The 15867-nt window shown below is 33.6% G+C and overlaps 1 protein-coding gene across 1 annotated transcript in view; it reads right to left on the reverse strand.

Moving 5' to 3' along the window:
* The window catches only part of LOC106054655 (uncharacterized), a 91980-nt gene that overhangs the window by 46563 nt on the left and 29550 nt on the right, over positions 1 to 15867 (reverse strand). Inside the window, exons 36-43 of the mRNA XM_056037857.1 lie at positions 15342 to 15462; positions 12323 to 12445; positions 10814 to 10866; positions 10340 to 10433; positions 10124 to 10214; positions 9495 to 9615; positions 4215 to 4293; positions 2677 to 2802 (exon numbers count right to left, since the gene is read on the reverse strand). Of these exons, the coding sequence (XP_055893832.1) occupies positions 2677 to 2802; positions 4215 to 4293; positions 9495 to 9615; positions 10124 to 10214; positions 10340 to 10433; positions 10814 to 10866; positions 12323 to 12445; positions 15342 to 15462 (808 nt within the window). The remainder of the gene's footprint in view (positions 1 to 2676; positions 2803 to 4214; positions 4294 to 9494; positions 9616 to 10123; positions 10215 to 10339; positions 10434 to 10813; positions 10867 to 12322; positions 12446 to 15341; positions 15463 to 15867) is intronic.

Raw genomic sequence — 15867 nt, forward strand, 5'->3', positions numbered from 1 at the left:
TAAATTCTTTAAGAATGACAAATTTACTGTTCAGCTCAATATATTGTTATTTAAACAAATATTGCATTTTAAACAGTAACTGTGCATCTACCTTAACCCAATAGTTATAGTGTTCGAATCATATATATAAAGGTTGACAAATAAAACAAAAAAGTAATTCCAAGTCTGGGGATCTTTGAATGATTACCAGCATTTACAAACAATAAAAGCAGATTGTAATTTGTGTTATAATTTTAAAAACATTGATACTACATATCATATACTTCTCTCTAGCTCAACCAAATATCACCAAAAAGCTAATTTGTCATAACATAGCTTTCTGAAACAGCTCAAACTCATGACCAATAGGACAGCAGCCTGAAGTGCATGCTACAAAATTTAGCAGCTGTTCTTCCTTGTTCTTGTCACACGTCTATCTGCTGTTCTTTGTCACACAACTATCTGCTCTACCTTGTCACACATCTATCTGTTCTACTTTGTCATACACCAATCTGTTCTACCTTGTCACACACCTATCTGATCTATTTGTCACACATCTAATTGTTCTACCTCATCATACATCTATCTATTCTACCTTGTTACACATCTATCTTTTCTATCTTGTCACACATCTATCTATTCTACCTTGTCACAAATATCTCTGTTCTACTTGTCACAATTTATATGTTCTATTTGTCAAACATCTAATCGTTCTACCTCATCACACATCTAACTATTCTACTTTGTCACAATCTATCTTTTCTATTTGTCACACAGCTCTCTGTTCTACTTGTCACAATTTATATGTTCTATTTGTCACACATCTAATCATTCTACCTCATCACACATCTAACTATTCTACTTTGTCACAATCTATCTGTTCTATTTGTCACATCTATCTGTTCTAATTTGTCACACATCTATCTGTTCTATTTGTCACACATCTATCTGTTCTATTTGTCACATATCTAATTGTTCTACCTCATCATACATCTATCTGTTCTAATTTGTCACACATCTATCTGTTCTATTTGTAACACATCTATCTGTTCTATTTGTCACACATCTAATTGTTCTACCTCATCACACATCTATCTGTTCTATGTGTCACACATCTATATGTTCTATTTGTCACACATCTAATTGATCTACCTCATCATACATCTATCTGTTCTACCTTGTCACACATCTATCTGTTCTACCTCATCATACATCTATCTGTTCTACCTCATCATACATCTATCTGTTCTACCTCATCATACATCTATCTGTTCTACCTATCATACATCTATCTGTTCTACCTTGTCACACATCTATCTGTTCTACTTCATCATACATCTATCTGTTCTACCTCATCATACATCTATCTGTTCTACCTCATCACACATCTAACTATTCTACTTTGTCACAATCTATCTTTTCTATTTGTCACACAGCTCTCTGTTCTACTTGTCACAATTTATATGTTCTATTTGTCACACATCTAATCATTCTACCTCATCACACATCTAACTATTCTACTTTGTCACAATCTATCTGTTCTATTTGTCACATCTATCTGTTCTAATTTGTCACACATCTATCTGTTCTATTTGTCACACATCTATCTGTTCTATTTGTCACACATCTAATTGTTCTACCTCATCATACATCTATCTGTTCTAATTTGTCACACATCTATCTGTTCTATTTGTAACACATCTATCTGTTCTATTTGTCACACATCTAATTGTTCTACCTCATCACACATCTATCTGTTCTATGTGTCACACATCTATATGTTCTATTTGTCACACATCTAATTGATCTACCTCATCATACATCTATCTGTTCTACCTTGTCACACATCTATCTGTTCTACCTCATCATACATCTATCTGTTCTACCTCATCATACATCTATCTGTTCTACCTCATCATACATCTATCTGTTCTACCTATCATACATCTATCTGTTCTACCTTGTCACACATCTATCTGTTCTACTTCATCATACATCTATCTGTTCTACCTCATCATACATCTATCTGTTCTACCTCATCATACATCTATCTGTTCTACCTTGTCACACATCTATCTGTTCTAATTTGTCACACATCTATCTGTTCTATTTGTCACACATCTAATTGTTCTCCTTCATCATACATCTATCTTTTCTATTTGTCACACATTTATCTGTTCTATTTGTCACACATCTATCTGTTCTAATTTGTCACACATCTATCTGTTCTATTTGTCACACATCTATCTGTTCTATCTTGTCATACATCTATCTATCCTACCTTGTCACACATCTATCTGTTCTACTTGTCACAATCTATATGTTCTAATTGTCACAAACTTATTGTTCTATCTCATCACACATCAAACTATTCTACTTTGTCACAATCTATCTGTTCTACCTCATCATACATCTATCTGTTCTATTTGTCACACATCTATCTATTCTACCTTGTCACACATCTATCTATTCTATTTGTCACACATCTATCTGTTCACTATTTGTCACACATTTATCTGTTATGCCTATTTTTAAAATATATACCTATATCTCCATGTGTTCATAAAATAATCTCAAAACTGTTATAGTGAATTTATCTGGATATGTAATCATAACTTAATGCCTGACCTCCAAACACTCACAATAAAAAACATGATTTAAAAAAAAAATTAAATGAGAATTATTTTAAATAATTACAGGAAATTTCGGGTAGCGAACAAGCACATCACACTTCTGTGGTAGATAACAAACATATTTGCCTCCTCTCAGCAAATACTTGGCCACTGAAATGCCATTTTTTATAACTTCAGCTTTATAGAAGTCCTTTAATAAGTAAAAAGGAATAAGTTAAATCAAGCGAAACTAGTATAGAAATTTAAAAAATAGAAATTTTTTGTTTGGTGTAATGCACAAATTGTAAGACAAATTTCCATACAACAATAAAGATTATTATTATTATTATTATTATATATATATATATTGATTGGACATATGTACAAATTATTTGTCAGGCTAAAAAAAAATATTTTTTTTTTGAATTTTTTCATCATTAACTTATTTATTGTTCCAACTTCTATTTGCTTCTCTTAGTCTTCTCCACATAGTTTATTTTCAAGCTGAAACAAGACACTTTCAAACTAAAAATTAAAGGGCTATGAGACTAAGTGTCTGGTGACGCAGATACAAGTGTATACACATATATATATAGGTAGAAGGTGGTCAGACATTATCATGTGTTTTGATCTTCATGCCCTTATCAGTGTGCAGGAGGAGCTTGGGTTCTTCATTAGCTTTTTGTACATGTCTAGGGGATATTAGTTTTTAGATGAAAAAGAGGTAGCACAGCCGTTGTGGCATATCTGTGTGGTTATGATCTTTGCTATGACAGAGGTGTAGCTTTTGTCTATCTGAATTGGTTCTTGTGCCAAATATAAGCATAATAAACATAATTTTTGTAGCTGTTTGAAAATAGACCATTATATAATTATATCACAATATACTGTAAGGTTTCTCACTATTCAGGCTCTCTGCAAACTGCTCTAATTACACTACCAATTTAAAGAGCTTGACAACGCAGGACTCCAAAATAACACAATGTCCAGTAAATCACAGCCAATACTGTGCCATTGGCAGCATGTACAGATATTTATCCATTAACAACCGCCGTATCAACTCTTGCACTTGCCTCTCCGCCTTGTCCCGGACTTGTACAGGGTTCAACTGTTCAGGCCTGACTTTCCACACTGGACTTGTTGTGTCAGACAATATTGCAGATCAAGATGTCATCTTGTACTCTCAAGGTGTCTTGACTGTACTTCTCAGTACTCTGCACTGAACCCTCTTAACCAAGTTGTCTGCAGTGAACCGGACTGAAGTGAACCATGCTGTAGAAAACCATTTTGACACCTCTGCTCTTTATATAAAGTCCCCACTGGTCTTCTAGAACCCGATGGAACATCATTCGGCCATTCTGGTTGATCACATGACTACATCCGATGTCTGGCCAGAGTACTATTCACAACACCACTGCAACTCATCATGGTTGATATCTCGACTAGCGCTGGTCCTCGGGCAATTCGCATCGGCTAAAAACACACACAGTACTACCCCCATCTGTGTCACCACCAGGTTTATAACAATACTTTGAAAACTAGTTGAGATAGACTCTTATAAGTATTACAAAATTAAAGTAGGATGTTGAGAGTAACAAGTTATTTAAACTTAAATATATTTACAATGGCTGATGGCTCCTCTGTTGCTAGTCTCAAAGGGTAAGATTCAGAAGAATGAATGTCTGAGACTTTAACTGAAAGTCTGGAAAAAAAATTAACATATATGTATCTATTATATCTATCTGCATATACATTGTTCTGTGTATAATTTGTAAAATCTACAACAAAGATATAACAATGTGATTGTATAATATATAATATTTAATTCTAATTTATTCGTTATAATGAATCATTTTCTCTTATCAAAAAAGCTCATATAAAGTGAAAAACTTGATTTTGTATTGTACTGAATTTTTTTTTCAAGTTTTGGGTTTTTCATGTAATTTCATATTTGTTTCATATGTAGATGTAATTTTTTTGTTAAATATTTAAAAACAACAACATATCTTAGAGGTTACTCCAGTTTTAAATCTAAGTCAAGCAGTAAGCATTGACAAAAATATGTCATTAGAGATTGTTCAAGACATTAAAAAGAGCTTTGCTACTAACCTTTATATATCCCTAATACAAAAGAATCTATTACTCTTAAACTGGTATTAATATTACAGTCTATTGCTTCTAGAGACTAACATATTCTATCTACACTGGTTACAGCTATTAATAATCATAATTTGTACAAGTTAATTAGGGAACTTTAATTACTTTCAAATGTATGTTTGACTATTGTTTAATCCCAATCATGTGGGCTTAAGTTATTTTACATAAAACCAATTGGCTGTATGGTTGTTTTTTTAAATTAATACAGACATGCCTACATGGCAAAATAAAATGTGTATTTTGAGGGGAACATGGGTATTTTCTTAAATATAAAGAAATATACTAATAAAATACTAAAATCATTCAAGCATGCAACATACAGAAAATGCAGCAATCCTAATAATTAACAAAGCATAAAGTTATATATTAAACATTATGTACATTTTTCAAAACATTTACACATTAAGTATTCGTCATAAACTTTTCTGGAAAAATAGTATGTTAGAATGTTGCTGCACTTTACTGTTTTATTCCTGATTCCATAATAGCACCAACAGAAAATTCATAAAAAAGAATGGGACTTTATGCTAAAAGTGAATTTAGATTTAAACCAGATGCAATGGTTTACTTGGTTGGATTGGTGACATCAAGTTTTGTTAATGGGCGATTTCTTTACAAGGTATGCAGACACTGGAAAAATTATATCACATTTTGAAAGAATTTAGATTTTCTTCTTTCAGACCATTCTCTGCAGGGTCAGCAATGAACAATAATACAAAAATTTAAAGATTTGTTTTCAGACAGATAATCCTAATTAGTCTTTGAACTTAAAGACCAACTGAAGAGGTTTTTTTTCAAAATTGAGATTGCTATTGATTTGAATAGTAGATGGTATCTAATAAACTTCCTAAACATTTGAGTTTAAAGAAGTACATATTTATACTAGAAAAAGTAATTTGAACGTGTAAAAAAAGAATGAGATTAAAAATTGCTTAAGTAATGGCAGAAACTGGAAATGCCGCAAACTTTGGTAAATTGGAAAAATATAAATGATCATGGCAAAGTGTAATTCTGTAGAAGAACAGTAGATGAGTGACCCAAACTGGTACAAACATGGGCGTCCAAAGGATTTTTTGCGGGGGGGTGCAAGTCGCCATTCATGTCTCAAAGTCATACTGCAACTATTTTATTACAAAGAATATTAAAGAAAAGAAATAGTGCACTACGTCACCCAAGCATGTGAAAAAACTATTTACTGTACACTTTGGTAAGTTTATCTGTGCATCCTGATGCAAACAAAAATGCAAATGCTGCCAAAACTGTCAATAACTTGACTACTGAATTGCTTCTTGTCGCGATGGACAAGCTGGCGATGAATGCTTAACTGCAGTGCTGATATTCTTCATAATGTTGCAGCTCTTGCATCATTTTAGGATGTAGATAAAACAAGTTGAACTGAGCATTATTATTCCTTGAAAAGCGAAACGTTAATGAAGGAACTAACAAAGTTACATGATGTAAAGCAGTATTCTGTAATAACTCCCAAAATCCAAACATATGTTTTTTTAAGTCTGTGGGACTCGCAACTGACAATGTCTGCTTTAGGATATTTTTCACAAATCTTTGCCTGAACACAGTTTTAAATGCTACCCATCACGGGCAGCCATTGTAGTCTTGGCTGAGTAGTTTGTCCATGTGAAAAATGTACAGAATGTATTCGCTGACAATGAAGTTGGACACAGGTAGTGTGTCTCTCTAAACAACAATGGCAAAATCAATGAATTCTTCTTGAGTACAATTGCCTTCAAGAAATCCAACGCTCAAACACATCTGTTCAGTGCCTGAGATATCTGCATTTTTTTAACGAAATAACTAGAAAACACAGTTAATTCATGCAGCTGCTTGTATAGTTTGATTTCTTGCTGCTGCCAATGCTCCATCGATACAAATCAAAGTTTTGACTCAGATGGTATAGGAAGAACTTTTTTTATTTATATCTCTTCTATCACAAACTGGTGGATGTGTTTAACCTATTTTATTTTATTGAGTGCTAATACTGACCGCTACTCCGCAAGACGTTAATATATTTACCGAGATGACTGCATTCTTCAATCTTGTTCTAAGAAATGTTCACATATATCAAAATCAAAAGACAGCTGGCAAGTTTTTTTACTCCAAGACAAAACAAAATACTTTTATCATATTCTAGGCCTGAGCAAGTATTATAGCACAGTGCAGGACAGGCCACTGTCCTGTTGGATCATATTTCTTGCGGCTATGGCCAAATTTTGATTCATGGTGCCCCCGCTGCGGGGAAGAAGAGGAAACCGTGCCTCATATTCTGTTTGACTGCCCCAGACTTGCTGATCTCCGTCTCGACAGGTCTGGGAAACTCAAAATTCTCGACCTGTATGGCGACATTTATGCACTACGCAGGATGGCGGGGTTTCTGTCCAGGGCTTTTGCAAGTGAAGATTTGAGCCTCTCAAGCCCTCACTCTAATGGAGTTTGATGATGATTATATTCTAGGTCTTTACTAAATATAATGATAACTATTAATTATATGCAAATAAAAACAAATCGTTACAACTAAAGTGCTATAGAATATTGAATTGCAAGTGTACATGGTCTGACATTAACTACAGATTTGCTTGTAACAGTTTATTACAAAAATAGCTTATCCTTATTAACTTTATTTCAGTGGAAGCAGTACATAATAAGTTGCTTTCTAGCAGAAGTTAATTGATTTGAAGGTGTAAAAAACTGGCTAAAATTTGGCTACCCAGAATTCAGAGGGGTGCACGTGAATGGTCAGCCATCAATGCTTGATAAGCATAGGCTAGTCTACTACAACTGTACTTCAGTCACCAGTTGAAGCACTATTTATTCAGTTGCTACTTAGATTTTAATTGACCTGATGGTGCAAAAAAGTGATAGTGTCTCAGCTGATAATGACATGTCTAAGTCTAGGTTGAAAAGAGCTTGTAGATAATTCACTGTAATTACTGGATCTAGATCAATTCTATCACGATCATCAAAATTAAAGGACATCTTTTGACGCTACTAATCATTCTAATATAGAAGCTAGGCTATTGAGACTGCTGAATAGGGCCTATATAAACTCCCTAGCTGCTGTGGTGGTAAGATAAAGCTTTTTATTCTGGTGCTTCATGTTTTTTTTAGAAAACATGTCTTGTAGTAGGGAGCAAGGAATCAATAATTTAATGTTTTTTTTTTCTGCATAAGCTTTTCTTTTGTAAACAAGCTCAGCCTTCAATGTCCCTGATTTGATTCATTGAATTTAGGATTTTCATAAGTAACAGTAGCTTTAAATCTGCCTACTTTCTGTAATTTTAGAGTCAGGGCACATCAGTTTGATTCCCTTTGTCATGCTAAGAGAGAAATTAACCACCATTTCTTCCATTAAAACTAGTAAAACCTCTGCCCATCTCACTTTCATATTCTGAATTTGGTGGTTGACAAAAAATAAAATACTACAGGAAGACATGTCTTGATTCTCTGCTTTATTGAACAAGAATGACAAAACAGTTAACAATAACACAGTACACACACAAGCTGACCTGGACACCAAGACATTTTGACCCACAAGAACAGATCAGTTCACAACACACAACAAGAACATAAATACACAACATTCCCCCCCCCCTTCCCGTTTAGTTTCTTTTCGTTACCGTTTAGTTTCTTTTCGTTCTACTTCTGAGATTATACGAGTGCTGTACGGATGTATCTCTGGCAAGCGATTTTTGTCCATTTTCAATGGTGTTTTCCTCTTCTCTTAAAGCAGGTGGAACCATGTTTTCTGCAGATGTCTCCATGTCACCCCTAGAAGCAATTGAGCGAAGTCTCAGTGTTACCAGGAGCCAATTGATGTTAAGAGACCTCAGATGTCTCAAAGTCTCTCGGAGCGAAATCATGTACTTAAGAACTCTGAAGATGAGTCGCCTCTTGGAGCCAAATGGTATAGTGAGACAGTTTGTTCCCATCCATTTGGAAGATGTATATGGGCATAGTTCTGATTTGCTTCAATAAGCTCCACTTCATCTACCAGTGGATCATATTTGCTTTGCCTTGCATGCTTTCTCATCAGGACATGCCCTGGAGTAGATAGCCAGGTTGGTAGAGAGACACCCCAGGAAAATAGTCTTTCATGAGGCGTCATGTTTGTAGCAGTGTATAGTAGAGATCTAATTGAATGGAGAGCGTCGTTTTGGACTAACTCCCATTGTTTATTATGTAGCCCTCTTGACCTGACGACAAGAAGAATGTCTTTGTGTTTCAAAATCATTTTAAGTTTTGAAAGTGCTGCTGTGGACTGTGCGATTTGGGCCAGTAGTTCAGGTTTTGTTCCCTCATTTGCGACAATATCTCTGTGAAACTACTGAAACTAGTAAGCTTTTCACCCTTTAAAGACCTTCCTTCAGGGAACAGTACCAGGAAAAGAAGAAGAGACACAGAAAAAGCGATGGGAAGACAACATAAAAGAATGGACGAGCCTGCCATTGAAAAAGGTTCTAACTAAGGCAAAAGACAGAGAGGAATGGAAAAAGACAGTTGACAAATCTTGCATGGCCTCCCAACGTTACAACAGACTAAGGGATAGGTAAAGGTAAAATTTGGAATTAAAAAGATAATAAAATTTATTGGTACAAAAAAAAATGAACCTTCAGTTTAACTACACTAGTTCACCTAATCATTACAACTAAAACAATGAGCAACATACACAAAGACACACAACCAGTACTTGATGGATCATGCTTCTATGTATAAATAAAAATGCCTACAGACCTGTGCTTAAATAGGCTTTCTGCTGTTGTAGATTTGTAAATGGCAGCAATATCTACCCCAGCATAATCTCGAGTGGACTCCAACAGAAACCAGTGCACGTCAACATTAGGCACATTTTCAACTGTCAAATGAAATTATTTAAATGGTGGCATTATTACTTATGATGCAATATTCTCAATTTATTTAACCAATTTACAAGTTTAATATTTTATGACTAGAACCTTTTTAAATTAGGATAAAAAATAATATTTGATTTCAAAGCTGCTTTCCATCATCAAGCAAAAGTAAGCGGTTTAAAATATGTTTTATGTGTTTTATGTACTGGTATACAAAATATTTTATTTGAAAACTATAAAGAAATATCAATTATTTTCATTGCAAAATAGAAATTTTTTTAAATAACAAATTTTAAAGACAGAAGAAACAGTTCAAGAAAAAGATTTAGTAAGTATAAAAAAAAATTAACACAAAAAAAAACAACATTTTTTTTTAACTAAGTTTTACTTTAAAATGTAGTAAGAAAACATGGTGACCAGGATGTTTTTTTTTAAATTCTTTTTCATAAAAAGTAATATATGAATATGGCATCTAAAAAAGCATGTCACATTTACTTTTTAATAAGTTCTTACATTTGGTTAGGTCTAGTGCCAACCTGAAAGCAACACATTTGTTGGGCTCTAAGTAACCAATAGCATTTCTTACTGCTTCATCTGGGAAAATCTGTTGCAGAAAAAAAAATATTGTAGTCAAGAAAAAAAACAACAACTTTGTTTACAAAATGTAGATACAATAAAAAAGAAGTATAAAATATTTAAAGGTGCAAAGTAATATTCAACTCAACTGACCCGGTATCCCACTATGCTTTTGCTAGGATTATTGATCATGAGCCAAGATCGAAGTTTTTTTTTGATACTGTGCATGAACAGTGTTTTACCAGGACTATAATAAAAAAAATGCAATCATGTAAATAATTATAGTCATACCTCAATTAAATATAGTTATAACAGAAGAATTAAATACTACTTTTAAATTTGCATAATCAATAATTATCACAAGAAAAAGCTACCAGACTAAAACTTTGCTTTGCTATATAAAAAAAATATCTGCATTTTAATTTTTTTTAATCCGTTTTTTTCTTTTGTTGGAAATTCATCTGACATCTAGAATCTCATTTTTTCTTTTACCTATTCATACAGCATAAAAAAATTACCTACCTAGGACACAGAAATCACCTATGCAATAAATTATATTTTTTCAGTTTCATATGTACAAATATACCTTAGTTCAATTATTTATTTCTTTATCAAAAAGTTAGTTACCTAATGCACATATTTCCATATTTGTAAGAATCAAAAGCTGATGGAAGATCATTCTGAAAAAACAAATGTTCATCACAATTTAACTTTTAAGTTTAGCTATTAAAAAAGGTAAAGCATGTAGATTTTAATTTAGAATTGTAATAAAAATAGTGATGTGTGTAATGTAAAATGAGGTATGCATTATCAAAACTTGAATTAAGAGCTGTCTGGTTATTATTAAAAGTTGAACTAAGAGATGTCTGGTTACTGAATCAAACACAGTTTTGATTGTTAGCATCTGAATTTAATCCCTAGTCAAGAATGAAATCTTCCGTGCTACATTTGTTATCAACAGTCTTAAACAAAATATTGTCCTCAGTACAACCTTTAAGAAAACAAATTGCATAGATAACTTTCTGATATAGAAACCACCACACAGTTTATCTCAGATATAGAAACCACTACACAGTTTATCTCAGATATAGTACTGTTTGTCTGAATTCCTTCAATTTCATAATGAGAATGAAGAAAAATTCTGGATTTCAGGATGTTGGAAAATCTTTCAGCTCCAATGGAACTTAACAGTAGAATGAAATTCTGTTGGAAAATGCTCAGCTAGGGGTTCCAATACAGACTTACTGGGGGAGCTAGAGTTAGAAAGATAGTGGGACACCTACAATCATTCCACTACTAACTGCAAAATAACCTATGCTAGTAAATAAAAGACTTAGAAATTATCTATGAAACACCCCTTATTAAAAAAAATAACATAAATGAACATTCAAAACCTAAAAATTGGATTCCAAATATATTTTAAATATATATAAATATGCAAAGAAAAATGGAAAATGTGTCATAATTATAAGTCTCTCAGTGTTTATCTTTTATTAAAACCCTCCAGGAACATATTTTGAGGAGCTTACAGTACTCCCCTTCCCTCCAAGCTGAGCAAGGGGATGCCAAATATTTTTTTTTGTTCGGGGATGGAGGATTGACAGGCAAAAGTTTTCCTTAATTGATAGCAGACCTAGCTATTATACATTTATGTGAAGTGAAGACCTAGCTAATATATATGTGGTGGGTTTGGCACAGAAGAAAATAAACTGACAAAGGCAACTCATAGGCGGATTTAGATCCGTTATTGTACATGAAAACACATGCTGTAGAACAAGGCACAAAAAGGGAGTAGAGACAAGGAGGTCCACTAGCATACAGTCACTAAAGTGACAAGAGATGTCGGTAGAATGGAAATGTCTACGTTGTTTTGCCTTTTTACCGCAGCCATCTAGAGGAAAAAGGTCATGTGGATATATCAGGGTGGCCAGAACAAGTATCCACCCCACTACATATATTTATGTGAGTGAGTAGACCTAGCTAATGTATATTTGTGTGAAGTGAAGACCTAGCTAATGTATATTTGTGTGAAGTGAAGACCTAGCTAATATATATTTCTGTGAAGTGTAGACCTAGCATAACCTCTTCTTCATTCTAAAAACTTATACTTTAATGTCAACAGCTGCTAAAACTAACCTCTTCTTCTTCATTCTGCTGCCAAGGTTCTTTTTCTAAGAGTCGAACAACTTCTCCAAATGAATGGAAACCAACGGCAGCATGAAAGTTGCCAAAGTTTCTTACTCTTTCAATTGTGTGAATCTAAAAATCACATTAAGAAAAAAAATCTTAAGTTAAAAAATAACTATAAGAACACTAACATTTATCAAGTTTTAAAAATTTAAATGATTCATGATTATGCCATACAGCTAGGTTCTATTCCCAAGTCATGCCAATTTTTATATTTTTAAGTATTTGGAATAAGGCTTCCGATGTTGCATAATCTTTTACATTGTTTTTCTAATTTTTCCTCATCAAACATATAAGAACATGAAGTCTGAAATTTATCCCAAATCCAAGCATTGCTCATGGGAATAACAACCTAGCTTAATACCCACTATACATCACACTACTTAAAACCAACAAGTTCTCTTCCTTCCTAAACCAAGGTAGTTCTCACAAACAAGTTTTTGGTCTTAATACAGTTTTTTTCCAATGATGAATTATCACAGACTCATAAATCATAATCTAATGTTATCCATTTTAAAGACACATGCTCAATATGAATTGAGAATGCAAAAAACCTCTATAAAAACTTTAATTTATGCAAAGCAAAAACTTTTTTTTTTGGAAACATATCATGGAAACAGTGAGACTAGATAATTCTGTGCCTTGGAAACACATCATAAAAACAGTGAGACTATATAATTCTGTGCCTTGAAAACACATCATAGAAACAATGAGACTATATAATTCTGTGCCTTGAAAACACATCATAGAAACAGTGAGACTATAGAATTCTGTGCCTTGGAAACATCATGGAAACAGTGAGACTATATAATTCTGTGCCTTGAAAACACATCATAGAAACAATGAGACTATATAATTCTGTGCCTTGAAAACACATCATAGAAACAGTGAGACTATATAATTCTGTGCCTTGGAAACACATCATAGAAACAGTGACACTATATTAGTCTACGCCTTGGAAACACATCATAGAAACAGTGAGACTATATAAGTCTACGCCTTGGAAACACATCATAGAAACAGTGAGACTATATAATTCTGTGCCTTGGAAACACATCATAGAAACAGTGAGACTATATTAGTCTACGCCTTGGAAACACATCATAGAAACAGTGAGACTATATAAGTCTGTGCCTTGGAAACACATCATGGAAACAGTGAGACTAGATAATTCTGTGCCTTGGAAACACATCATGGAAACAGTGTGACTATATAATTCTGTGCCTTGGAAACACATCATGAAAACAGTGAGACTATATAATTCTATGCCTTGGAAACATATCATGGAAACAGTGTGACTATATAATTCTGTGCCTTGGAAACATATCATGGAAACAGTGAGACTATATAATTCTATGCCTTGGAAACATATCATGGAAACAGTGAGACTAGATAATTCTATGCCTTGGAAACATATCATGGAAACAGTAAGACTATATAAGTCTATGCCTTAGAAACACATCATAGAAACAGTGAGACTATATAAGTCTACGCCTTGGAAACACATCATGGAAACAGTGAGACTACATAATTCTGTGCCTTGGAAACACATCATGGAAACAGTGAGACTATATAATTCTATGCTTTGGAAACACATCATAGAAACAGTGAGACTATATTAGTCTACGCCTTGGAAACACATCATGGAAACAGTGAGACTATATAATTCTATATGTGTGTATGTTCTACTCAGGATTCTCTGATTAAACTTATTTTGTTTATTTTAGTAAGACTTATGACAGTACCAAAAGAAACAGGACTTAACTCTTTCTCTCCTAATCGTTGATTATGACCTCATTTAATTAAGTTATGTTTACTTTTTTAAACTTGACTTTGAATTATATAAAAAGAACATGCATTTCCTTTAATTCTATACCAAAAACAACAGTTTCTGATAACAAACAATGAAGCTATTGAAGCCCAATCATAACAGGGTAGTGAAATAGTATGAGCAAAATGAAGAATTTCTTCCAAAACATGGAAAAATAATTACAGAGAGAAAGAGTTAAGCTACAATCTAACAGAAAGCACTGTTAGTTTTAAATACTTTAAAAGATGATTTGATTGTCTTGTTTTCTTGCAAGCCCTTTCCATCTCTAAGCTGGTCATAGAATGCAGATGTCATCCATTCTAGAGCAGTAACTGGCACACTGATAATCTGACTGCTTCAGAATGCCATCAAATGAGACAATTCTTTATAGAAAGTCTCAAAACTGACCTGCGATGTCACAACCTTTTAAATCTTAACATCTACAGCTAGGAAACTGTTCTTCAATGGATCCCAGCCACATTGAACTAGAAGGCAATGAAAAAGCAGATTTACTGGCCTAAGAGGGAAGAAAGAACAAACAAATGAATATCTCTCTCTACCCAGAAGAAATGATAAAAATAATAGAGAGTAAAATAAATGAGAACTGGACCAACTCTCATCCCAATTACAAAAGAAAGGACACCTATTTATAAGCTATCTCGACATGACCAACGCATAATTTTTTGACTCCAGACACAACAGAATGAGAGAACATATGTTCTGGAAGCTTAAAGCTGGGACAAATGAAACCTGCCCATGTGTAGCATCACTAGAGAATGCTGACCATCTTCTTCAAAGCTGCATACTATATCAAGAGGCCTGAACAAGACTCTGGCCCCAAAACCTTCCTATAGAACAAAAACCATACAGAGAACTGCCAATCTGGAAACCACTGTGCAGTTCATCTCAGATATAGGATGACTGATCTGAACCTTCTGACATGTGAAATGAGAACGAAGAAGAAGAAGAAAAACCTGTTGGCAGTAGAGACCAATAGCTAATAGTCACATCATAGAGACCTGTGACTTGGTAATGAGATATTGGTGTTCAGGTATCTATGACAATTGGATAAATTGGTAAAAGATCTGAATTTAGACAAAACACTGGGCTAGTGTGGTGTGAAAAATTCTTTCTTTCTTTTTTTTTAAATTTTAATACCATTTTGCCATTTTTATAGAAAAGAAGCCACTGATTCTCAAAGTCTACTTCACATTTCATCACATCACCAACTGTGCATGTCTCTCCATGTTCAGATGCAAAACCCGTGCCAGAAAAGATGCTTTAAAAAAAAAAAAAAAAATAAATAAATTATGGTACAAAATATATATTTTTTTTAATTAATTAATTTTTTTAGCTTAAAAAATGCAATAAGCTATTTTTATTATCAATGTATATAATTCTCTTCATGGCTCAAACATTCCTGACACCAAGAAGTAATGGAAAGATCACTCTTTTATTTCTGCTAGTCGGACTAGAGTTACCCCACGTAACTTTAGTGGCAAAAAAATGGGGCCGGGGGGGGTGGGGGGGGGGGGAAGAAGAAGTAATCTACTCTGTATTCACCTATCACTAAATAGCAGGGCCGGACTTAACCATTGTGGGTCCTAAGCGAAATGGATTTTGCGGGGCCCAGTTTGGGTAGGGATACAGATAATAAGTGAAAATTAAGAGTTTGTATTAGAAA

Source organism: Biomphalaria glabrata, chromosome 8 (genome assembly GCF_947242115.1).
Source record: "Biomphalaria glabrata chromosome 8, xgBioGlab47.1, whole genome shotgun sequence".
NCBI classification, from domain to species: domain Eukaryota; kingdom Metazoa; phylum Mollusca; class Gastropoda; family Planorbidae; genus Biomphalaria; species Biomphalaria glabrata.